At 46.9% G+C, this 24,981-nt stretch overlaps 1 protein-coding gene across 1 annotated transcript in view; it reads left to right on the forward strand.

The window, feature by feature from the left end:
* dchs2 (dachsous cadherin-related 2) overlaps positions 1-24,981 on the forward strand; it is a gene marked incomplete at both ends in the record, with an annotated part of 108,258 nt that overhangs the window by 67,515 nt on the left and 15,762 nt on the right. Inside the window, 4 exons of the mRNA XM_084318409.1 lie at positions 172-384; positions 980-1,867; positions 3,979-4,095; positions 23,012-23,223. Of these exons, the coding sequence (XP_084174535.1) occupies positions 172-384; positions 980-1,867; positions 3,979-4,095; positions 23,012-23,223 (1,430 nt within the window). The remainder of the gene's footprint in view (positions 1-171; positions 385-979; positions 1,868-3,978; positions 4,096-23,011; positions 23,224-24,981) is intronic.

The following is a 24,981-nucleotide window of genomic DNA, read 5'->3' on the forward strand; positions in this document are numbered from 1 at the left end:
GAGAGAGAGAGAGAGAGAGAGAGAGAGAGAAAACATCTTTGGTTAATTTCTCTATAGAATGTCAGGCCCAGTTATTGGCGTGACATTGCTGTGACATGGTGTGAACCACAAATACATTAAATGTCTACCCTCTCCACTACCCCCCCCCCCCCCCCCCCCTGACACCCCCAGTCCAGGGTCGCGACGGCGGCGGCGCGAGGTCTCTGTCCGCCACGGCCACCGTGCTCTGCTCTGTGCTGGACGACAACGACAACCCTCCGGAGTTCACGCAGGCCTCCTTCCTCACCCGCCTGCCGGAGAACCTGCCCCCCGGGGTGGTCCACACGGTCCAGGCGTCCGACCCGGACCACGGGGTCAACGGCACCGTGCGCTACTCCATACTGGGTGAGGGGGGGGGGGGGGGGGGGGGGGGGCTCCTCGATCTTAACCCTTCACAGATGTGTTAAATCACGGTGTAATACGAGTACCGTAACCCTTTCACTACCACACTACAGAAGGTTAACCATTTCACTACCACACTACCTTCTGTAGTGTGTGGTAGTGAAAGGGTTAACCTTCTGTATAGTGTGATAGTGAAAGGGTTAACCTTCTGTATAGTGTGATAGTGAAAGGGTTAACCTTCTGTAGTGTGGTTGTGAAAGGGTTAACCTTCTGTAGTGTGGTTGTGAAAGGGTTAACCCTTTGTCGCGTAGCAATGAAAAGGTTAACCTTCTGTATTGTCACCGTGAAGGGGTTAACCCTTCTGTAGTGTGGTAGTGAAAGGGTTAACCTTCGGTAGTGTGGTAGTGAAAGGGTTAACCTTCTGTAGTGTGGTTGTGAAAGGGTTAACCCTTTTGTGGTAGTGTGGTAGTGAAAGGGTTAACACCAGCTATGTGTGTGTATTTAGGTCCAAAGTTTTCAAATGTACTTTTATTAAAGAGTCAACTATGAACAGTGATATTTGACATGATGCCTGTACACTCCTCCACGCCGTCTCCAGGCGAGGACTACGGCGGTCGTTTCGTCGTCGACCCCGACACGGGTGCCGTCAGCACCACCGTGCTCCTGGACCGAGAGGAACAGAACAACTACACCCTGAGCGTTCAGGCCCGCGACCAGGGATCCCCTCCCCGCAGCTCCTCCACCCGGCTTCAGCTGCTCCTCCTGGACCAGAACGACAACAGCCCCTCCTTCGACCTCAAGGACTACCGCGCCTCCGTCAGCGAGGGCCTCCCCGCGGGCGCCGAGGTCCTGCGGCTCAGAGCCCTGGACCCCGACGAAGGGCCCAACGGGGAGGTGACCTTCTCCTTGGAAGAGGAGGACGGCGGCCGGGAGGGGGCCTTCTTCTCGGTGGAGGCGTCCACGGGCGTGGTCCGTACCACCAGGGCCCTGGACAGGGAGAGCAGGGCGCGGCACACGCTCCGGGCCGTGGCCACCGACGGCTGCACCGCCGGGGGGCCGCCGCGGAGCTCCGTGGCCTCGGTGACGGTACACGTGGAGGATGTGAACGACAACGCGCCGGCCTGCGGAGAGAATCCCGTCAACGCGTGGGTTACCACGGGGACGACGACGACTCCGCGGACGAACCCGACGGTCGCCACGGTGACGGCCTCTGACGCCGACCGGGGCGAGAACGGAACGGTGCGGTTTAGCTTGTCTCGGGAAGACGACGCTTTTCAGCTCAATGGGACGTCGGGAGAGATATCGCTGAGGAGGCCACTGGGGGCGGGTTTCTCTGGGAGGAAGCTGCAGGTTCTAGTGGCTGACCGTGGAAGCCCGGCTCTGACGGCCACCTGCCTGGTCCTGATACACCTCAAGGGAGAGCAAGAAGGACTGCAGTTCATAGACAAGGTCTACAGTGCCTCCATCACAGAGAACAGCCAAACTGGTATGTTTTCCCCCTCTTTAATGCATAGAAACATAATTGATTGATTGATTGATTTGATTGTGGATTAGAGACATCATCCAAGGGATAAAAAAAACATGATAAAATGCAAACACTTATTTCCATCATGGTCCCTGGTATTAACACATTGGACGCCAGACCCGAGTATAGTCGGGTTAACTCGCCGACGCTTGAGCGCCAATCACGAGTATAGTTGGGTTTTAATCGTTATTTATTTTATTAGCGATATCCATTCATTTTCATCCATCCAACCTGATGTTATCGTTGGGAATGGGTCTGAGCTCGCAAAAGGGCAAATACCGCCGCCTATCGTCTCCCGGATGGTATTGCACATCATTGGATTGGATTGGCTGGGACTGTGCATCAAAAGAAAAAGTCCGGTCTAGGTTTTCCTTCTCGGGCATGCAGTAGCGTTATACCACATTGACTGGGGACACTCTGAGCAGCGTGGATTATGTGTTTTGGATATATAACGTTGGATCAATAAACGCGATCAATATTTGGAATGGCGATCAGGAATTGGATTAATCTTTTTGCAGGACATCAGATGTGAGGTAAGGACTCTATGTTACCAATCTTGGGTTAATCAGATGTTTCTTTCACAGCGATCACAACGTGTCTGTGTGTGTGTGTGTGTGTGTGTGTGTGTGTGTGTGTGTGTGTGTGTGTGTGTGTGTGTGTGTGCGTGCGTGCCGTTGGCACCGACCAAGGCACGGATAAACGATTTTCAGCCCACTTCTGTATCGTGCATGAGGACACATAATACTATCGATAATCTAGCGTTTATTTGAAAACGATTCATAAATCAGCCGAAAAATTACAACGTGTTTTGTGTATTTCACTAAAGGGCTATTATCGTGTCTTTCTCTGAATTACTAGAAATCACCAAAACTATACTCGTATTCAAAACGGTATAAAACGGAAATGTACAGATGAAAAAACAATCCGTTTTGTACATGTTGACTGCAAGCAACTTATTGATGAGCGACGGGTGTATTAGACCCATAGCCCAAATTTAAGATATATTTTTATAACTTTTTAAGCACTCGCAAATCTCCCCGTCCTCCCATTGATTAAAGTGGTGGCCATCTAGACCTATATTCGCCATATAGCTCCGGCGCTGAATGTGTTAAGAGACAGGACATACATGTACATCAACATAAAACATCATCATAAAACATTAAGATACAATATGCATAATATGCAGTTGAAGATAAAAGAATAATAAATATGCTACCCTCTCTTTCCTATACCGATAGCCATGTTCGTACAGACTTTTTGAAGCCAGTTGACCCGGGGGCCTGTTTAATGCTGCTGGGCAGGCTGTTCCACAGACCTGCAGCTGAATAAAGGAAGGTCTGCTTGCCGTACGAAATAAGTTTAAATCTAAAAGGGAATATGGGGGCGGCTGGGTGGCGCAGCGGACATTGCGCTCGTCACCAACGCACGAGACACCGGTATCGACTCCGGCTGTCAGTGTTGCCTCCGGCTTGGGGCGGCCGTCATACTGACTCAATTGGCAGAGTTAGCGGGAGGGAAGTCGAAGGGTGGTAGTCTGGACGTTGTGAACAGCGACTCCTACAGGTCGGACAGGGCGCCTGCACAGCAAAAGACAGGAGAGAGGGCGGGGGCAGTGTGAGCCTCCTACACGTTACTCGTCGCCAAGGAGAGTCCGCGCTGGCAGGTGAAAAGAGCAGCTGGCTGTCTCCATAATGTATCGGAGGAAGCATGTGACAGACCTCAGGGCTCTCTAGAACGACCAGTAGGGGGCACATGCGCGCAACGACCAGGTAGGGGAGGGGGGAATTGGCATAACGACTGAATTGGGATGGGAGGAAAAACACAGAAAAATCAGGAGGAGAAAAAGAGGAGAAAAAAAAAAGATCTAAAAGGGAATATGTTTGTGTCTCTACCTCTGGTTTCATGGCTGTGATTATTTTTGACATATTGGAAGTAATTGTGTAGGTAAGTTGGCACCTCCCCTTTATAAATCCTATAGACTAGGCATCATTTTATCATTGATACTCTTTTGCGTTCATAGATACTGTTGTGAAATGTTTAACGTTGTGTTTTCCCGCCCCGTCTATGTTAAGGCACGTCAGTTACAAAAGTGGAAGCCTTTGACCCGGCGGCCGACAAGGAACAGAGGATTGAGTACAGCATTTTTAGCGGCAACGAGAATGGCATTTTCACCATCAACCGACACACAGGTAAACATCCTTATGGAAGAACGTTGCTTTTCTCATAAATTCACAGAACAATAAGTCTCTCTTCCTCTTTCTCCCTTTTTGAAGACACATATTTCAGTTAGAAGTGGTAGCCGGGCATTGGTTTACCGGTTGGCATCAGTTGAGAGCATTCTTTTCCTTGGGTCTCCTGAAAGGCGCTATATAAATCCAAGATATTATTATTATTCTTTTATTAATTGTCTGCAGGAGATCCTAGCATTGCTTTCTTCCTCACTGGGTTTGTGTTTTCTACGCCAAGTCAGCCCAGAGCCCAGAGCACCCTTCCAGTCATCCGTCCTACTTTCACTTTCCACCAGTCTGTCCAGACTAGTAATCCTAGCCTTCCAAGTCTTCAGACCCCTCACTAAAAGTGGATTTAATTCCTTCATTCCCAGTTAATGAGACTAGACTATCTTAAACCCTTGAGGCTCTGGTCGGATTTTCTGTCTCTCTCTCTCTCTCTCTCTCTCTCTCTCCACCTTGCCCTCTCATCTCATTTCATTATTCCTGGAGAAATATGGCCTTGTCCTTTCATATACTTATCTTGAATTTCCAGCCTGGTTTCATTGTCCTCCTTTTATATATTTTTTTGCATTGACACAATGTATTGTACAGACACATACTTGTGTTGTACATGAGTCTAATACACAATGTAATGCTTGACTGAAATAGCGTTCTATATTTTTTTTTATAAGATTCTATAAAAACAAGGCTACTGCAAACATGCCGTCACCCTTTGGGCAAAATAATTTACAATTATGTTACGCCGCTCATCTGTTTGTCTGTTTATCTGTTTGTCTGTTGATCTGTTTATCTGTTTATCTCTGTATCTGTGTATCTGTGTATCTGTTTGTCTGTTTATCTGTTTGTCTGTTTATCTGTTTATCTGTTGATCTGTGTATCTGTGTATCTGTTTATCTGTTTGTCTGTTTATCTGTTTATCTGTTTATCTGTTTGTCTGTTTATCTGTTTATCTGTTTATCTGTTTATCTGTTTGTCTGTTTATCTGTTTATCTGTTTGTCTGTTTATCTGTTTATCTGTTTATCTGTTTGTCTGTTTATCTGTTTGTCTGTTTATCTGTTTATCTGTTTGTCTGTTTATCTGTTTATCTGTTTGTCTGTTTGTCTGTTTATCTGTTTATCTGTTTGTCTGTTTATCTGTTTATCTGTTTGTCTGTTTATCTGTTTATCTGTCCATCTGTTTGTCTGTTTATCTGTTTGTCTGTTTATCTGTCCATCTGTTTATCTGTTTGTCTGTTTATCCTTTTATCTGTTTATCTGTTTATCTGTTTGTATGTTTATCTGTTTGTCTGTTTATCCTTTTATCTGTTTATCTGTTTATCTGTTTATCTGTTTATCTGTTTGTATGTTTATCTGTTTGTCTGTTTGTCTGTGTATCTGTTTATCAAATCTGATATTGCAGACACTACTGGTTACATTTCAGAATAACTTCACAGGCAACTTTCAAAACCTTTATTGTATGTCCCTTTTTTGGAGTTTGTGACTCCCCCTATTGTTAAGAACTTTTGTAGACATGGTTCTTAATCTCTACTCAACACATTTACCAACGTTTTATGATGATTAGGTAAAGGATTGATGAGTGAGAGCTATTTTGTGCTAGGCCATGCCCTGTTGTGGTGCCCCTTATTGGTAATAATAATAATAACTTTATTTGTATAGCACTTTTTATACAGAAGTTGCAGTTCAAAGTGCTTCACAACTGTGAAAAATACAGGCATAAGCGAGCATGCAAAAGATAGAGAGGTAGCAAGGTAAGGTAAATCACAGTGTTAGGATCTAGCATCCCAATAGGCCTTTCTGTTTACAGTTTCATTCAGTAATACAAATAATAAAAATAGAATAGACCAAATCACAGTGTTTCACGTGAGTAAAAATAGAATAGACCAAATCACAGTGTTTCACGTGAGGATCTAGCATCCCAATAGGCTCTCTGTTTACAGTTTCATTCAGTAATACAAATAATAAATAATAAAAAAAAAAGTGCGGTTTGATTCAGTTTAAAAATAGGCAAAACAATATAAAATAGAACAGACATACAACAGGGTATTTAACATACAACAGAGCAGTGCATCAGTGAAAAGAAAAAAGTGTGATAAAATAGTTCAATACGACTTCCGGTATGAGAGCAGACGTGGAGCTCCTGGTCAAATGAGTAAAAAAACTGATAAATAAGGACCCGAAAAGAAATAAAAAATAACGATGCACACGAGAAGCAAGGAGGAAACAATAAATACGAAGGAGAGAGAAATGGAGGACTCACGAGAAGGGGTGAATTTGAAGGAGCAGAGCCCCCGAAACGAGGACGGGAGGGGACAGGTGGAGGAAGGGGCAGGTTCGGCTGCGACCAACAGGGAAATACCAGGCTGGGCCGTGACCATGCAGGTCCGAATATTGGCGACAATGGCGAATATACAAACGAGCACGGACACGATAAGGACCGATATCGGGAGGTTAAGGGAGGAATTGAGGAAGGAACAGGAGAATTTCAGAGGTGAAATAAATACAGGACTCAAAGCGGTCGAGGAGAAGTAAACTTTATTTGTATAGCACCTTTCTCAGATAAAATCACAAAGTGCTTCACAGAAGTAAAACATAGCAACATAGAGATGAACGCACTACACATAAAACAATTCTGACACATCGTAAGCATAGGCATAGTTACAATTAAATAACTAAATATGAGTGCAACTAAAAACAAAACAACAATTATAAATAAATAAACAACGTATACAACCAGGAATTATTTAAAAGCCTGTCTGAATAAAAACGTTTTCAACTGTTCCTTAAAAGTGGATAGGGAGTCAAGTGAACGCATAGAAAGGGGGAGGGTGTTCCAAAGGGTAGGGGCCATAAATTGGAAGGACCGGTCACCTTTTGTTATTAACCGGGTCCGTGGGACAACCAGGAGATTTTGGTGGGAGGACCTAAGTGCACGACTGGGGGAGTAGGGGCGCAGTAAATTTAAAATGTACACAGGGGATCTACCTTGGAGGGCTTTAAAAGTTAAAACAAGAATTTTAAAATGGACACGATAATTAATGGGGAGCCAATGTAGAGTGGATAAAATAGGGGTGATGTGGGCACGCCTACTTGTCCCAGTTAAAAGCCTTGCCGCTGCATTTTGAATGATTTGCAAGCGGTTTAGCACAGATTTATCCAGACAGGTAAAAATGTAATTGCAATAGTCCAGGCGTGATGAAATAAAAGCATGGATGATCATTTCCATTTCAGCTCTAGAAACAACAAATCTTAATTTGGCAATGTTTCTGAGCTGATAAAAACATGACCGTGTGAGCTGGTTGACATGGCTGTTAAAAGACAGAGAGTCATCAAAAATGACACCTAAATTCCTCACATGAGGTTTGACACACTGACCTAAGGGTCCAATAGAATTTTTTATAATGGGGATGATGTGGTCGGGAGCAATAATGAGGGCTTCTGTCTTACTTGCATTAAGCTGAAGGAAATTATCAGCCATCCAGCTCTTGATGGCATCGATGCATTCATTAATAATGCAAAAACGATTACACTCACTGGGCTTAAAAGAACAATACAATTGGATGTCATCCGCATAAAATTGATAAAATATTCCATTAAAACGTTTAATAATCTGGCTTAGGGGAAACATATATAGGGAGAACAGCATTGGCCCTAGCACAGAACCCTGCGGAACCCCACAGGACAGTGGGGTAGAGTCCGACATGAACTGACCCACTGACACAGAAAAGCTTCTATCAGCGAGGTAAGATGAGAACCATCTCAGTGCTGACCCAGAGATCCCAAACACATCATTGAGCCTACGCACCATAACCACATGATCAACCGTGTCAAAGGCTGCGCTGAGGTCCAATAAAACTAATAGTGAGTGTTTACCATCATCTGCAGCCATTACAATGTCATTGGTAACCTTAACACTTTGGCTGCCGGGAACCGTCTTTAGACGTCTTTGCTGGCCATGCTAAAGTTGCCGGAGGACGCGTTACGTCGTCCTTATATCAATATTTCAAAAATCTGCGATCGGATTCATATTTTGTCCCCTCCGCTGGCCTGAGATCCACCAGCAGGACCCACTGAGCTCTCTGGCGGTTCAGGAGCGCCATCTGGTGGCCGATCGGCGCAATCGCCAAACAGGATGTGGCATAGAGGTTGTGCTAGACGTCCGTAGTACTTCCGGGCGCTCGCTATAGGTCATGGGACTCTGGCTCGTCACGCTACATGGTGATCGATTGGCAATAACTCGATAAACAACATGATTTGGACGTATATACCATTATACAAGCTGGAGATGGACCGGGTAAAAATATATCCCATAATGATAAGATTTCTACTCTACGATGATCGCCCAACGGCACGCGGAGACTGGGGTGAGTTTCAGCATGTAACGTTACCGTCTTCGATACTAACTGCTATTATCAACATTTGACCCACATTAGATGATTGGTATAACGCTGCCCACGGAATTATAAACGCCCCCTCGCCCATCCGGTCAACATCAGATGACGTGTAGTAACTTCTAGAAGTACGTCTAGTTGGAATTTTTTATATCGCGCTGATTGCCATCAAACTGTATTTCATCATCAATATAATGCATTTGGGGCTATATATCACGTTCTGGAGAAAGCTGCAGAAAGAGATGAAAACATACTTATACATTAGACCATACTTTACTATGAATATGTGAATGAAAAAGTTTAACGTTGCTACACAATGAACAATACATATAGGACTTTGAATGGGCCCTAATAATGGCAATGTAGCAATAGAATTTAAAAAGTTATAGCCCTGCAAAGAAGGGGACTTTCTCCATAGACAAATAGCGCTGGCAATCTATGGTATATCATGAATTTAACCTTAGGCAGCCAAAGTGTTAAGAAGGGCTGTTTCGGTGGAATGAAATTTCCGAAAGCCTGATTGGAATGGGTCATGCAGATTATGGGTTTCTAGAACCATGAGAAGCTGCTCAGCCACAATTTTCTCCAGCACCTTGGACAGCAGAGGTAGTTTGGAGATTGGTCTATAATTCTCAGGAAGAGAGGGGTCTAGGTTAGCCTTTTTTAAAAGAGGTTGAACTATGGCATGTTTAAAAAGGCTAGGGACAGAACCTGATGCCAGAGAGCGGTTAATTATTGACAGAATTGTGGGACCAATTGAGTCAAGGACCTCTAAAATCAGGGATGAGGGAACAGCATCAAGGGGATTAAAAGAGGGTTTCGTTTTGTGCAGCACTATAGAAACCTGCTCTAAGGTGACTGGAGAGAATGAGTCTAGCAGCGTGAGAGGAGGAGAGACAGTGGTAGGAAGGCTGTCAGAAAGGGATGAGGGGCAGATGCCTGCTCTAACACCACTGACCTTATCCACAAAATAATTCAAAAAGTTATTACAGTCAGTATAAGAATATACAGGTACACGTGGAGGCACAGGAGCAACAATAGTATTGATTGTTTCAAACAAAACCCTTGAGTTTCCCTTGTTGGATGATATTAGATTAGCAAAATATGCAGTTCTTGCATCCCTTATCATGTCATTAAACTGGATCAATAGCTCCTTGAGATGTAACCTGTGGACTTCAAGCTTGGAGGCTTTCCATAAACGCTCTGTCTTTCTACACTGACGTCTAAAACTGCGGATAGACTCATTGAACCAGGGAGTAGAATTGGTACGGGAGGCAGGTCTCGATTTAAAAGGAGCAACTATGTCCAAAATAGTGGAACATTGGTCATGAAAAGACTGCACAAGGGACAGAACATCAGAGTCAAATAATGTTGAAAATGTATCTGCAGAGTTTTGCTTAATTATACGTCTGTGCGTCATCTGGTTATGAGGGAGCACATCAGAGTTAAAACAAACGTCAAAAAGTATACACTTATGGTCACTCAGATGGAAATCCTGGAGGTTGACATTCTTAATGTTTAACCCATGTGAGAAAACTAAATCTAAAGTATGCCCGGCTACATGAGTAGGACCCGAAATATGCTGAACAAAATTAAAAGAGTCAGTATTCGCGAGAAAATCTGATGCAGCCTTTGATGTGACGTCATCAACATGAAAATTAAAATCACCGGTGACCAGCACGTTGTCCAGCTTAATCACTGATGTAAGTAACTGGACCCCAGGAAGAATAGCCCCAGCACTGCTGTGGCTAATGGGGATCCAAATAAACTTAAACTTAAACTTAAACTCAGTAAACTCGGTTAAAAAAAGACTAGTGGAGCCAGGAGGGCGATAAATTAAAATACAATAAAATGGATGCGCTCTGCCAACTATGGTGATTTGTAGTTCAAAGGATTGAAAGGACTCAAGAGTTCACTGTCCGACATGCAATACAAGTTTTATGAACCAACGCAAGGCCACCTCCATGACCAGATAGCCGTGGAGTGCTAATGGAGCTACAGTTCGGCGGACAGAGTTCATTGAGATGGGTCTGTTCCAGATCTCTTTGCCAAGGCTCTACAAGAAATAGACAGCTTAACTCTTCCCGGACAAAAAGGTCATTTATAATAAAAGACTTGTTGGTTATGGATCGAGGATTGAGGAGGGCCATTTTAATAGTGGAGCTATTCTCTGGGTTAGCTGGAGTACCTATGGATAGTGCGTGACCCCCTCTACATCGCCTGCCCACCGGCAGTTTACTTGGCCTGTAGCCCACAATTGTTGGAATGGAGGCGGGGAGGAGAGGGCACAATGATAATTAATGTACATCAAATTGTCTCTTTGTAATGTATGTAGGCCTACAGGTAGCTGCGTAATAGGCTCTTCGTAAGTTACAGCTTGCAGGGGCTGCACTTGTGACATGTCATGGTGGAGGGAGTGGTGCTGAGAAGACCTATAGTCCTGACATCACTTTGAGGCAGACCTGACATAGCAGTGGAAATTGCTAGCTAGGACTTTTCTTCCCTTGGTGTTGGGATGTAATCTGTCACGGTACAGGCTAGGTTTTTTCCAAAATGCATCAAAGTTGCTGACGTAACCAAAACCACGAGCATCGCAAATGCCAGATAACCATCTATCAGCACTGTATGTCCGGCAAAAATTTTCGGAGCCTCGGTCAAGAGTGGGGAGTAAACCAGAGAATATACATTTTTTCCCCAGGCATTCTATAATCATTCCCAGTGTCTTGTAATCATTGCCTAGCTTGATTGACCCCCCCTTACCCCGGATGTCATTTGTGCCAACATGGACAATCACTGTGTGTGCTGACTTGTTGCGTTCAACAATACCTGGGAGGAATTGAATTAAATCCTGAATTTTAGCCCCGGAGTAAGAGTATGAGATGGCATTTGGGATGTTAACATATCTGACAATAGAGTCACCCAGGACGATATACTCTGGAGGGGGGATGTGAAAGCTAGTGAACTTGGGGCCAGCTGTGCTAGCCTTAGCTAAGTTGCTAGCACCAGGGGAAACACTAGCTATGGTAGCAGCATTAACCACGGAGGGGGTAGGGATAGCTAAGCTTGTAGCATCAACACCAGAGGAAAGGGTAATGTTGGCTATGCTATCCAACGCTAGCAATCCTGTGCTAGCAGGTGTGTCCATAGACTCTGCATCCGATCCATTCAGAGTAGGAGACTCCGGCACAGGATCCTGCAGGCGACCACCCTTGGCCACCGGAGAGCAAAAGCCAGGAGGATGCTGTAGCGAGAGGGGCGAGAGAGCAGGACTCCGGGAGGGAGCCCGCTTCCTGCTGCGGGGCACCTGGCAGCCGTTCCCATCAGGCGGCCACGAGGGTAGGAAGATGGCGGAACAGGGTAGGAGTGTAACCGCGCTGGAAATAAGAATGGCGGAAGCAGAGGAGTGGAACACGGAGATACACGAGGTATTAACAATAGCAATTCAGCAACAAGAAAAGATGAAGACAAAGATGTCGGACATGGAAGGGAGATCACGGAGAAATAACATCAGGCTATGGGGACTGAAGGAAGGAGTCAAAGGGGAATCGATGGCCCTATATGTGGAAACGCTTATCAAGAAGGAATTGAAAGAGACGGGACTGGACAAGATGGAGATTCAGAGGGCCCACAGGGCGCTTGCTCCGAAACCACAAGCGGGCAGACCCCCGAGAGCGGTGATTATTAACTTTCTGAGATTCGACGCAAAGGAACTGGTACTCAGAACCGCATGGAGCAAGAAAATAGAGATAGAGGGGAAAAGGCTGTCGTTTGACCACGACTACTCAACAGCGGTGGCAATAACGCGCCGGACCTACGCGGGGCTTAAGAGAATTCTGAAGGACAGTGGAATAAGGTTCCAATCGCCCATGATCTCGCTACGGATTCACTGGAAGGAGGGGACCGTGACATACGCAACGGCGCTGGAGGCGGCGAAGGAGATGAGACGGAGGGGGATGGAGGTAGCGGAGGAAGGAGACGGGAGGAACGAGGTGGAGCCGACGCTGAGCCTACAACGGAGAATGGAGAAGGCACGCGGGTGGACCAGGGTAGGAGACCAGGGTCCTGAAGCGGGGAGAGGAGAGAGGAGAGAGGAGGACCGGAGTGAACCGAGGCAGATCAAGGGCGGAGGCAGACGAGGAGGCGAGAGATGGAGTCGGAGAGGAGGAGAGGAGAGGAGACACGGGGAAACGAACGGGATGAGTACACACACAAGGAATGGAATAAGCAACCCAGATAGAAGCAATGTATAAGAACTGACGAAACATATGCATGAACACGCACTACAAACGCTGCAGAGGTAAATAAGTATGAATATAATTAGGCAACAACACATAGAAATGAACAGGACGGGGGGAGGAAGCAAGGGTATACCAACAGTGGCCAGTAGAGGGAGCCGTCACTCCAGCGAAGGCCTAGGAGGGATGCCCCAGAGGGGTCACACAAACACAATGAGACCGCGGACATTGCGAATGAGTATAATTACAGGGGCGAACAGACATGTCCCAGCTATAGACAATGCGTAATGCATACTGAAGCACATACATGAACACACATTGCGAGTATCACAGATGGAAGTAATCAATAAGAGAAATATGCAGCACATAGGAAATAGATTAAAAAAAATATATATATATACATAGATGCACACAGAGGATCTTTGGACAGGGGGAAAGGACATATAGAGCACTTTGACCAGGAGCTCGAACGCACTAAACAGCACGAATGCTGGACAATTATAGTGAGAAGATGGGGGCCAGGGCTTCAGGCCCCCACGCTGCTAGGGAGAGCCCTCTCGCTAAGAGAGCCGATACTCTTCACCCGCCAGCAGGGGAGAGGGGGGACACAGGGAACCCCCGAACACCTTGGGAGCACTTTATGTAGAGTTTATGTTTTTCTTTTTTGTTAACTATTATGGGTACACGGTAAAGAGAGCGGAGGCTACAACCGAAGGTAAAATTGTATGTGACATGGGGGGGACTGACAGATGAACAAACATATGGCGAAGGTTAAAGGTATAAAAATGATGTCGTTGAACGTAAATGGAATGAACAATCCGATAAAAAGGAGTAAAGTGATGTTGAAATGTAGAAAAGGTGAGATGCAAGTGGTATTTTTGCAGGAGACGCATCTTATAGCACAGGAACACGAGAAACTGAAAATATTTGGGTATGAGAATGCATATTATAGTTCCTTTAAACGGACCCTGAGGAGAGGAGTAGCCATATTAATCAAGAACACGGTAAAATTTGAAATGGTCAAAGAAATAAGGGACAAGGAGGGGAGGTTTGTTCTGGTGAAGGGGAAAATGGAGGGACAGATGGTTACGTTAGTAAATGTATATGCCCCCCCGGAGAGTGAGAGATGTTTATTTGAGACCATTTATGACATGATAGCAATGGAATTGGAAGGGATATTGATATGTGCGGGGGATTTTAATGTGGTATTAAATCATGACATGGACACTACAAGTACTAGGAAAGGGAGACCACAAATCAGTAGGTATATGAATATACAAATGGCAGAAATGGGAATTACAGACGTTTGGAGGGGGATGCACGCATTACTCACATCCACACGCAACATATTCGAGAATAGATTATTTCGTTATGACGACGGGGGATAGCTAGTGGGTAAAGGAATGCAGAATAGGGGTAGCGGACATATCAGACCACAGTGCGACATATCTGACAGTAGATCTGGAGGGAAGACGGAGGAACACGGTCTGGAGACTGAATGTGGGACTATTGAATAATAAGGGGTTGGTGAGTGGAATTAAGGAGGAGATAGCCAGATATAAGGAGGAAAATGACAACGGGGAGGTCGACCCGAACATACTATGGGACACACTGAAGGCGGTAATAAGGGGAACATTTATGGAGAAAGCAGCACTACTGAAGAGAGCCAGAACGGAGACATATCACAATCTGATAGGGAAGCTGAAGGATTTAGAGAGGAAGCACCAGATAAAAAAAAAAAAAAAAAAACAGGAAACACACAAATCAAAGAAGTAAGGGCCAGGATAAATAGGGAATTATTGACGGAAATAGAAAAGAAAGCGAGGTTTATGAAACAGACGTACTATGAGGGGGGACCAAGGGCGACTAGACTGTTAGCTAGGAGAATCAGGACGCAACAGAAGTTAAACACGATACACACAATAAGAGATACAAAGGCCAAACGAAATATTGAGAGACCCAGCTGAAATAGAGAGGACATTTAGAGATTACTATAAGACACTATACACACAGCCAATGGCAGCGGGAAAAGAGGAAATAGATGATTTTCTGGAGAAGCTAGAGTTACCACCAATAGGGGTAGAACAGAATGAAGAATTAAATAAAATAATTACAGAACGGGAGCTGGAAGAGGCAATTAGTAGAGCAAAGAACAGCAAATCTCCGGGGAGCGACGGAATCCCATCGGAATTCTACAAGGCATTTAGAGTAGAACTAGCGCCCATGTTAGGAGCGGCATTCAGACACGATGGAAGAGGGCAAAATGCCACCCTCATGGAAAGAAGCCATAATCACCACGATACCAAAAGAAGGGAAGGATAGAGAATTATGTAGTAGTTTCAGACCTGTGTCCATACTCAACGTGGATTATAAGATGTTTACATCAATAATATCAAAGAGATTCGAGACGTTTATGCCAGACATTATAGATGAAGATCAGACTGGATTCATTAAAGGGTAAGAAAGACATTACACATAGTGGAGGAGATACAAAAGCAGGGTGGGAGTGCGGTACTGATTAGCCTAGATGCAGAAAAGGCATTCGACAGTGTTAGATGGGTATTTTTATATAAGGCGCTAGAGAAATTCGGACTAAACGAAAGGGCAATAAAGACGGTCAAGGCACTATATCAGGAGCCGACAGCGAGAATTAAGGTGAATGGCAGCCTGACGGATATAATCAGACTGGAGAGGGCTACCAGACAGGGATGTTGTCTCTCGCAGACGCTCTTCGACATTTTCATAGAACCATTGGCACAACTGATTAGACAGACCGAGGACATCAAGGGGATAGAGATAAGGGGGACGGAACACAAATTAGGCCTATTTGCGGACGACGTGATAGTATACATGAGACAACCAGATACAAGCTTCCCGGCACTGATGGATCTACTGAAGGAATATGGCCACTACTCAGGATACAAACTAAATGTGACAAAGACACAGACCTTAGCGTGGAACTATACTCCAATGACAGAAATTAGGGAGGAGTACGGGATAAAGTGGGACATGGACAGGATTAAATACCTAGGGGTGAACATCACGAGAGGGGTTGGGAGGTTGTTTCAGGCGAATTATACACAGATCAATCAGAACATCAAGAGAGACTTAGAGAGATGGACAGTAATGCCCCTGGACTTCAACTCAAGGATAGAGGATATTAAGATGAACATACTACCAAGGTTACTATACCTGTTTCAGTCACTACCCATACAGATACCACAGAACCAATTCAGGGAGTGGGACAGACTGGTATCGAGGTTCATATGGGCAGGGAGAAGACCACGGGTCAGGTATAAAACGCTACAACTACCAAAGGAAAAGGAATGGCAGTACCCAGCCTACAAGACTATTATTATGCAGCAAACTATGAGGCTAGATGGAAAGACATTGAAAAAGAAGGGGGGGGATACAAAGTACAGATTCTGGTAGGAGATAGGGAACTATTCAAGGAAAAAGAGGAACTGTTAGATCCAATTACCAAGTGCACTTTGACTATATGGAACAGAGTAGTAAAAACACACAAGTTGGGGAAGCAGTCAGGGGTTCTGAGATGGATAGCACACGACAAGAGGTTCGAGCCAGGGAGGGGGGACCATGGATTCAGAAGGTGGGAAAGGGGTGGGGCAACAGCGATATGCAAAATGATAGAGAAGGGGGAAATGCAGACCCTACAACAACTGAAGGAGAAATTTGGATTAGAAAACAGGGACCACTTCAGGTATCTACAGATTAGAGATTACTATAACAAGGAAATAAGAGGGGACAAAGACGAGGAACACAATGGAATAATTAGGATGATAGTAGTCAAGTCAAGTCAAGAGTTTTATTTGTCACGGCATACAAGTATACAATGAAATGCGGGTGGTCTTGCCCGCAACGATGTGCAATACAATAAGGGCGTACGAAGGGGGGAAAGGAAGGGTAATATCAGCACTGTACCGGGCTATAATGGCCAGCAAGGGACACACGACCAACTATATAAAAGAGAAATGGGAGAGGGAACTAGAGATGGGAATCACAGAGAAGGAATGGGGTAACATATGCGAGGTGCAGCACTCAACAACGGGGTCAAGGGTGTGGAAGGAATTTGGATGGAAGACATGCTGGAGGATGTGTGGGAAGGAGGGGGCAAATCACACACATGTATTCTGGGGATGTCAGAAGCTGAAGGGGTATTGGGAGGAGATAGGGGAGGCAATAACCAGAATAATAGGATACGGGATACCCCAGACGGGCCTGGTGCTATACTTAGGGGACTTGACGCACAAAGGTATACAAGGGGGAGACAAATATTTAATAAAGATAATGCTGATATCGGCCAGAAAAGCAATAACGAGGCAGTGGTACAAGGAAGACCCACCGACAATAACACAATGGGAAGGAATAGTAGAGGAGATACAGGATATGGAGAGGATAACGCACATGCTGAGGCTACAGGAGGAGAAATTTGGGGAAAGATGGGGAAAGTGGGAGGACTATAAGGGGGATGGGAACGACATCACAGAGGGAGAAGCGAATGCAACACAAGAAGGCGAAGGATGAGGAAGGAAAGAGGTTCGAGGAGGGTCATTGAACCCGTGTCACACACTTTACCTTAGTCAGTACTTTAATTTCTTTTATAATTTCTTTTGAGGGTATTATGATTTTTTCGTTATTGTCTATGCCTGTTTAAGGGTGATGTACATTCCGTCTTTGTATTATGTGCCTGGAAGACCAACTGATGTGAGATTAATATTCAAGGAGGATGTTGTTTGTATGTCGGTGAATCAAAAGGCAAAGAAAAATTGAGTTTAAAAGAAATAGAAAGGGCGAAGGATAAGGGAGGAAAGAAGTTCAAGGAGGGTCACTGGACCCATGTCGCACATGTTTGCCTTAGTCAGTATTTTTTTTTTTTTAGTAGGTATTATAATTTTGTATGCCTGTTTAAGGGCGATATACACTCAGTCTTTGTATTAAGTACCTGGAAAACCAACTGATGTGGGATTAATATTCAAGGATGTTGTGGTTTGTATGTATGTAAATCAAAATGCAAAGTAAAATTGAGTTTAAAAAAGAATAAAGAGGGCGAAAGATAAGGGAGGAAAGAGGTTCAAGGAGGGACTGACTGGACCCAGGTCACACATTTATGCCTTAGCCAACATCTAAATTTTTTTTTTTAGGGGGTACTATAATTTTTTTCTTTATTGTTTATGCCTGTTTAAGGAAGATATACATGCCATCTTTGAATTTTGTACCTGGAAGACCAACGGATGTGAGATTAATATTCAAGGATGAGGTTGTGGGTATGTTTGGGAATCAAGATACAAAGAAAAATGGAGTTGTTAAAAAAAAAAAAAAAAAAAGAGAAAGAGAGGGAGAATGATAAGGGAGGAAAGAGGTTCGAGGAGGGTCACTGGACGCACATTATTGCCTTAGGCCCCGTTTAGACGGAAACGCTAGCAGGTGAATCCGCAAAAATATTTTTTCAGATGTGCCCTTCGTTTATACGGAAACGGCGTTTTTACGGGGTGAAACCGTAAAAAAGTGAGACCACCTTCCAGGGTGGAATTCCTAGAAACGGTAAACCTTTGCGCTCTCGTCTAAACTGTCAAACCGCATAAAACGATGACGAAAGGGTCGTCAAGGCTCTCGTCGCGCCTACTGCTTACATCACAGGCATGCACCAGTAGCCTAGAAGCGTAAACAAAGCATGTCTGATTCTATCCATGGCGATCACCTGAAGGCTACATTGGCAGTACTTTTAAATACACAATAATCTGTCCCGCGGCTATCACAACTATTATGACTGGACCCACTGTCTGTGAGTGACTCTGCTTTGGTCCAATCACATTCCCCACCCACACTCTGCGAATCAGAGGCAGAGTAGGGCGGGTCTTCACAGCACGTCATGTGACATATGCGCCAATCGTGTGACAGCAGGGCTCCGTTGTTCCACCCCAAAACGCTCGTCTAAACGCAAAATTAAAAGTGAAACCGCAAGACGACTTTTGCGGTTTCTGTTCAGACTTCCATCCCAAAACGCTCGTCTAAACGTAGCCTTAGGGCCCGCGTCCACCTAGCGCATATTTAGGACCGCACGCGTCTGTTTTCAATGTATTACAATGGGGAGGGAGCGCATGCGGCCCCATGCGGCCGCCTCTAGGAAGTGCGCTGCCGTCGGCTTCTTTTTTCAGTGCCTTTATGCGGCCGCACAAGCCAGAGAGTTGAAACTGGCTGAACTTTTCTAGAGCGGTGCGCCGAGCGCATATTCAAACAACCAATCACAGCCAGTCATCTACCACTCTGCTTGTAACCTGACACCGGAGCTGCCTGCCTGTCTGGCTGTCTCCACACAGACCATTGAGATCCGCGACAAAACGAATAATAATAACTACACGAATACACTACTAAAAAGCTAATAAAAAGCAAAGGGCGAACTGTGGTGTCAGGCAATAACTATATATATAATTAATATACAATAAAGTTATTCAAATATGCTATAATATGTGCAAAACCGCGGCATGGCTGTAGATTTCTTTCTGTCATCTACAAGATGCGCGTCAAGCCAGCTCTGCCGGCGCACTCCCAGCATGTTTCACGGAGAAATATGCGCTAGGTGGACGCGGGCCCTAAGTCAGTATTTATATTTATTCATTTTTCTGCAGGTATTGTACTTTTTTCTTTATTGTTTAGGCCTGTATAAGGGCGATGTACATTATGTCTTTGTATTATGTGCCTGGAAGACTAAACGATGTAAGATTAACATTCAAGGATGTTGTTGTTTGTATGTTTGTGAATCAGAATGCAAATAAAAATTTTGTTAAAAGAAAATAGTTCAATAAAAATATAACAGAGCAGTGCATCACTCTTAATCAGTTTTGAATTACAACAGAGCAGCACTCTTAAAATTACAGTGCATAGGAGGCAGTGAGCTAAAATGTGCATAGAACCGACACATGATAGATTTTTTTACATGGTAGATTTTCAAATACTTTTTGCAGATATGGTTCACCACCTCCCCTCAATGTATGTACCACGTTTTGTGACGATTGGACCAACAATGGTAGAATGATCAATTATCACTTTGAAAATGCAAAGTGAAATGAAAATTTGTACAAACATTTCATGAATTTAATTGAACAGACGGTCAATGTGGACCAGGGTTTGCGTTATAGAAATGTTTTATTGTTTGTAAAACAACAATGACGTCCATCTCCATCCTCTTCCCTCCCCCTGGTCTCTCCCTCCCTCTGGTCTCTCCCTCCCTCTTGTCTCTCCCTCTGGTCTCTCCCTCCCTCTGGGTCTCTCCCTCTGGTTTCTCCCTCTGGTCTCTCCCTCTGGTCTCTCCCTCTGGTCTCTCCCTCCCTCTGGTCTCTCCCTCTGGGTCTCTCCCTCTGGTCTCTCCCTCCCTCTGGTCTCTCCCTCTGGTCTCTCCCTCCCTCTGGTCTCTCCCTCTGGTCTCTCCCTCTTGTCTCTCCCTCTGGTCTCTCCCTCTGGGTCTCTCCCTCTGGTCTCTCCCTCTGGTCCCTCCCTCTGGTCCCTCCCTCTGGTCTCTCCCTCTGGTCTCTCCCTCTGGGTCTCTCCCTCTGGTCTCTCCCTCTGGTCTCTTCTCTCCCTCTGGTCTCTCCCTCTGGTCTCTCCCTCTGGGTCTCTCCCTCTGGTCTCTCCCTCTGGTCCCTCCCTCTGGTCTCTCCCTCTGGTATCTCTCCCTCCCTCTGGTCTCTCCATCTGGTCTCTCCCTCCCTCTGGTCTCTCCCTCTGGTATCTCTCCCTCCCTCTGGTCTCTCCATCTGGTCTCTCCCTCTGGTCTCTCCCTCCCTCTGGTCTCTCCATCTGGTCTCTCCCTCCCTCTGGTCTCTCCATCTGATCTCTCCCTCCTTCTGGTATCTCTCCCTCCCTCTGGTCTCTCCATCTGGTCTCTCCCTCCCTCTGGTCTCTCCCTCTGGTCTCTCCCTGTGGTCTCTCCCTCCCTCTGGTCTCTCCATCTGGTCTCTCCCTCTGGTCTCTCCCTCCCTCTGGTCTCTCCCTCTGGTCTCTTCTCTCCCTCTGGTCTCTCCCTCTGGTCTCTCCCTCTGGTCTCTCCCTCTGGTCTCTCCCTCCCTCTGGTCTCTCCCTCCCTCTGGGTCTCTCCCTCTGGTCTCTCCCTCTGGTCTCTCCCTCTGGTCTCTCCCTCTGGTCTCTCACTCTGGTCTCTCCCTCCCTCTGGTCTCTCCCTCTGGTCTCTCCCTCCCTCTGGGTCTCTCCCTCTGGTCTCTCCCTCTGGTCTCTCCCTCCCTCTGGGTCTCTCCCTCTGGTCTCTCCCTCCCTCTGGTCTCTCCCTCTGGTCTCTCCCTCCCTCTGGGTCTCTCCCTCTGGTCTCTCCCTCCCTCTGGTCTCTCCCTCTGGTCTCTCCCTCTGGGTCTCTCCCTCTGGTCTCTCCCTCTGGTCTCTCCCTCCCTCTGGGTCTCTCCCTCTGGTCTCTCCCTCCCTCTGGTCTCTTCTCTCCCTCTGGGTCTCTCCCTGTGGTCTCTCCCTCCCTCTGGTCTCTTCTCTCCCTCTGGTCTCTCCCTCTGGTCTCTCCCTCTGGTCTCTCCCTCTGGTCCCTCCCTCTGGTCCCTCCCTCTGGTCTCTCCCTCTGGGTCTCTCCCTCTGGGTCTCTCCCTCTGGTCTCTCCCTCCCTCTGGTCTCTCCCTCCCTCTGGTCTCTTCTCTCCCTCTGGTCTCTCCCTCTGGTCTCTCCCTCCATCTGGTCTCTCCCTCCCTCTGGTCTATTCTCTCCCTCTGGTCTCTCCCTCTGGTCTCTCCCTCTGGTCTCTCCCTCCCTCTGGTCTCTCCCTCTGGTCTCTCCCTGTGGTCTCTCCCTCCCTCTGGTCTCTCCCTCCCTCTGGTCTCTTCTCTCCCTCTGGGTCTCTCCCTCTGGTCTCTCCCTCTGGTCTCTCCCTCTGGTATCTCTCCCTCCCTCTGGTCTCTCCATCTGGTCTCTCCCTCTGGTCTCTCCCTCCCTCTGGTCTCTCCCTCTGGTCTCTTCTCTCCCTCTGGTCTCTCCCTCTGGTCTCTCCCTCTGGTCTCTCCCTCTGGTCTCTCCCTCCCTCTGGTCTCTCCCTCCCTCTGGTCTCTCCCTCCCTCTGGGTCTCTCCCTCTGGTCTCTCCCTCTGGTCTCTCCCTCTGGTCTCTCCCTCTGGTCTCTCACTCTGGTCTCTCCCTCCCTCTGGTCTCTCCCTCTGGTCTCTCCCTCCCTCTGGGTCTCTCCCTCTGGTCTCTCCCTCTGGTCTCTCCCTCCCTCTGGGTCTCTCCCTCTGGTCTCTCCCTCCCTCTGGTCTCTCCCTCTGGTCTCTCCCTCCCTCTGGGTCTCTCCCTCTGGTCTCTCCCTCCCTCTGGTCTCTCCCTCTGGTCTCTCCCTCTGGGTCTCTCCCTCTGGTCTCTCCCTCTGGTCTCTCCCTCCCTCTGGGTCTCTCCCTCTGGTCTCTCCCTCCCTCTGGTCTCTCCCTCCCTCTGGTCTCTCCCTCTGGTCTCTCCCTCTGGGTCTCTCCCTCTGGTCTCTCCCTCTGGTCTCTCCCTCCCTCTGGGTCTCTCCCTCTGGTCTCTCCCTCCCTCTGGTCTCTTCTCTCCCTCTGGTCTCTCCCTCTGGTCTCTCCCTCTGGTCTCTCCCTCTGGTCTCTCCCTCTGGTCCCTCCCTCTGGTCCCTCCCTCTGGTCTCTCCCTCTGGGTCTCTCCCTCTGGGTCTCTCCCTCTGGTCTCTCCCTCCCTCTGGTCTCTCCCTCCCTCTGGTCTCTTCTCTCCCTCTGGTCTCTCCCTCTGGTCTCTCCCTCCCTCTGGTCTCTCCCTCCCTCTGGTCTCTTCTCTCCCTCTGGTCTCTCCCTCTGGTCTCTCCCTCTGGTCTCTCCCTCCCTCTGGTCTCTCCCTCTGGTCTCTCCCTGTGGTCTCTCCCTCCCTCTGGTCTCTCCCTCCCTCTGGTCTCTTCTCTCCCTCTGGTCTCTCCCTCTGGTCTCTCCCTCCCTCTGGTCTCTCCCTCCCTCTGGTCTCTTCTCTCCCTCTGGTCTCTCCCTCTGGTCTCTCCCTCTGGTCTCTCCCTCCCTCTGGTCTCTCCCTCTGGTCTCTCCCTGTGGTCTCTCCCTCCCTCTGGTCTCTCCCTCCCTCTGGTCTCTTCTCTCCCTCTGGTCTCTCCCTCTGGTCTCTCCCTCTGGTCTCTCCATCTGGTCTCTCCCTCTGGTCTCTCCCTCCCTCTGGTCTCTCCCTCTGGTCTCTCCCTCTGGTCTCTCCCTCTGGTCTCTCCCTCCCTCCCTCCCTCCAGGTGAGGTCTGGGTTGAGAAGCGGGCCTCTCTGGACTTTGAGTGGAGCCCTCTGCTCCAGCTGGTTGTGCTGGCTGACAGCGGCGGGCAGACGGCCTACTGCAGGGTGTCCGTCAGCCTGCTGGACCTCAACGACAACGCCCCCGCGTTCCAACACGGCTACTACAGGACGGCCGTGTGGGAGGGACAGGTGCACAACACCTACATCATGCAGGTACAGACTGTCGAGGAACTTTCTGCAGTGTGGTAGGGAAAGGGTTAAAGGTGCTTTATACAATGGCATGCAAATATCTTGATTCTGATTTGTCATGACCCATTGTGAAACTAAATAAAAATCGCGGACTAAAAAATTAAAAAAAAATTGCCGTCGATTTATTTATTTTTTGTCAGACTTGGATCTTGCGTTTCCCAAAATGGGTCGCGGACACGTTTTTATTGGGTCGCCAATTGGCAAAGTAAAATGCATAACAATCAGGCACGTTGAAAGGGGGGGTGTAGCAGCTTCAGTTACTGCACAAAAGTAAAACGGTATTTTTATATACTGTAACATATATAATATAAGTTATAAGTTTATCCTGCTACACTGACACACTTGTAAATACGTTAATTCTTGTTAGATTGCCCGACTGTATTATTTTCCTCGCTGATGTGAAAAACTACAGAACTTTGCGTCTGAGGGGAGTGGCCACTGGCTGAGTGCTCTCTGTCTCGGGTGTCTGAGGGGAGTGGCCACTGGCTGAGTGCTCTCTGTCTGAGGGGAGTGGCCACTGGCTGAGTGCTCTCTGTCTCGGGTGTCTGAGGGGAGTGGCCACTGGCTGAGTGCTCTCTGTCTGAGGGGAGTGGCCACTGGCTGAGTGCTCTCTGTCTGAGGGGAGTGGCCACTGGCTGAGTGCTCTCTGTCTCGGGTGCCGGAGAGGAGAAGCACAGACAACATGAGAGAGGAGAGATGAGACGCACCTAAATCCATTGCAGGGTGAAAATATGAAGTTTGTTGTTAGATGGCATGCTTTGTAGCACCTCCCTCTGCACCTCCCTCTGCTTCAAAAGGACACTGTCACACGAAGTGATTTCACTGGATGTCCCGGACACAATGGAAGTATGGATATATTCGTAATGAATAATTTAAAAAAGATACTGTCAACTGGAATATGTTAGTTGTTGGTTTGTCATGATGACCCATTGTCAAAACAATAATAAATCGCAGGATTTATATGAAGTTTGTCGTTAGACGGCATGCTTTGTAGCACCTCCCTCTGCACCTCCCTCTGCTTCTAGACACGGACGCAATATATATATTTTTTTACCTACTTTTTCTGTGGATGGTTTTGTGAATAAATCTCCATTATGCTTCAATTACTGTGTGTTTATTGTATAGCAATAAGGTTGGGTGAATTCGGCCATTGTATAAACGCATTACATCACTTGAAGTTGTGTGTTATACTAATTAGATCACGCCTAGGGGGGTCTAACGACCCTCGGCTGCGCCTCGGGCCTAACAACCACTCCTAGGCGTGATCTAGTGATGTGATGTAATGCTTAAATAGATAACATTCAGCCACTAGATGTCTCACTAGAGCACCAGCATGTCATTTATCCAATCGGGTGCCTTCCACGTGGGGGAAATATGAAGGGATACATGCGCACAACATGTCAACTTTAATTTGGGACCTGCCAACTTTTTAAATGATAAATTCATAATTATTTTTTTGGGGGGGGAACAATATATTTTACCCAGCACCTTTCTTTTTTTTATCTACTTTTTCTCCCCCTTTTTCTGTATTTTCTCCCATTCCAATTTTTTTTTGTTATGCCAATTCCCTTCCCTCCCTTCCTGGTCGTTGCACGCATTTGCCCCCCACTTGCCGGTCTAGGGAGGGTTGAAGCCTATCACATGTCTCCTCCGATATATGCAGAGTCAGCCAGCCACTTCTTTCCACCTGACAGCGAGGACTCTCATTGGGTGAGTGTAATG

This window comes from Notolepis coatsorum (assembly GCF_963971535.1).
Source record: "Notolepis coatsorum genome assembly, chromosome: 7".
In the NCBI taxonomy this organism is placed as follows: Eukaryota; Metazoa; Chordata; class Actinopteri; order Aulopiformes; family Paralepididae; genus Notolepis; species Notolepis coatsorum.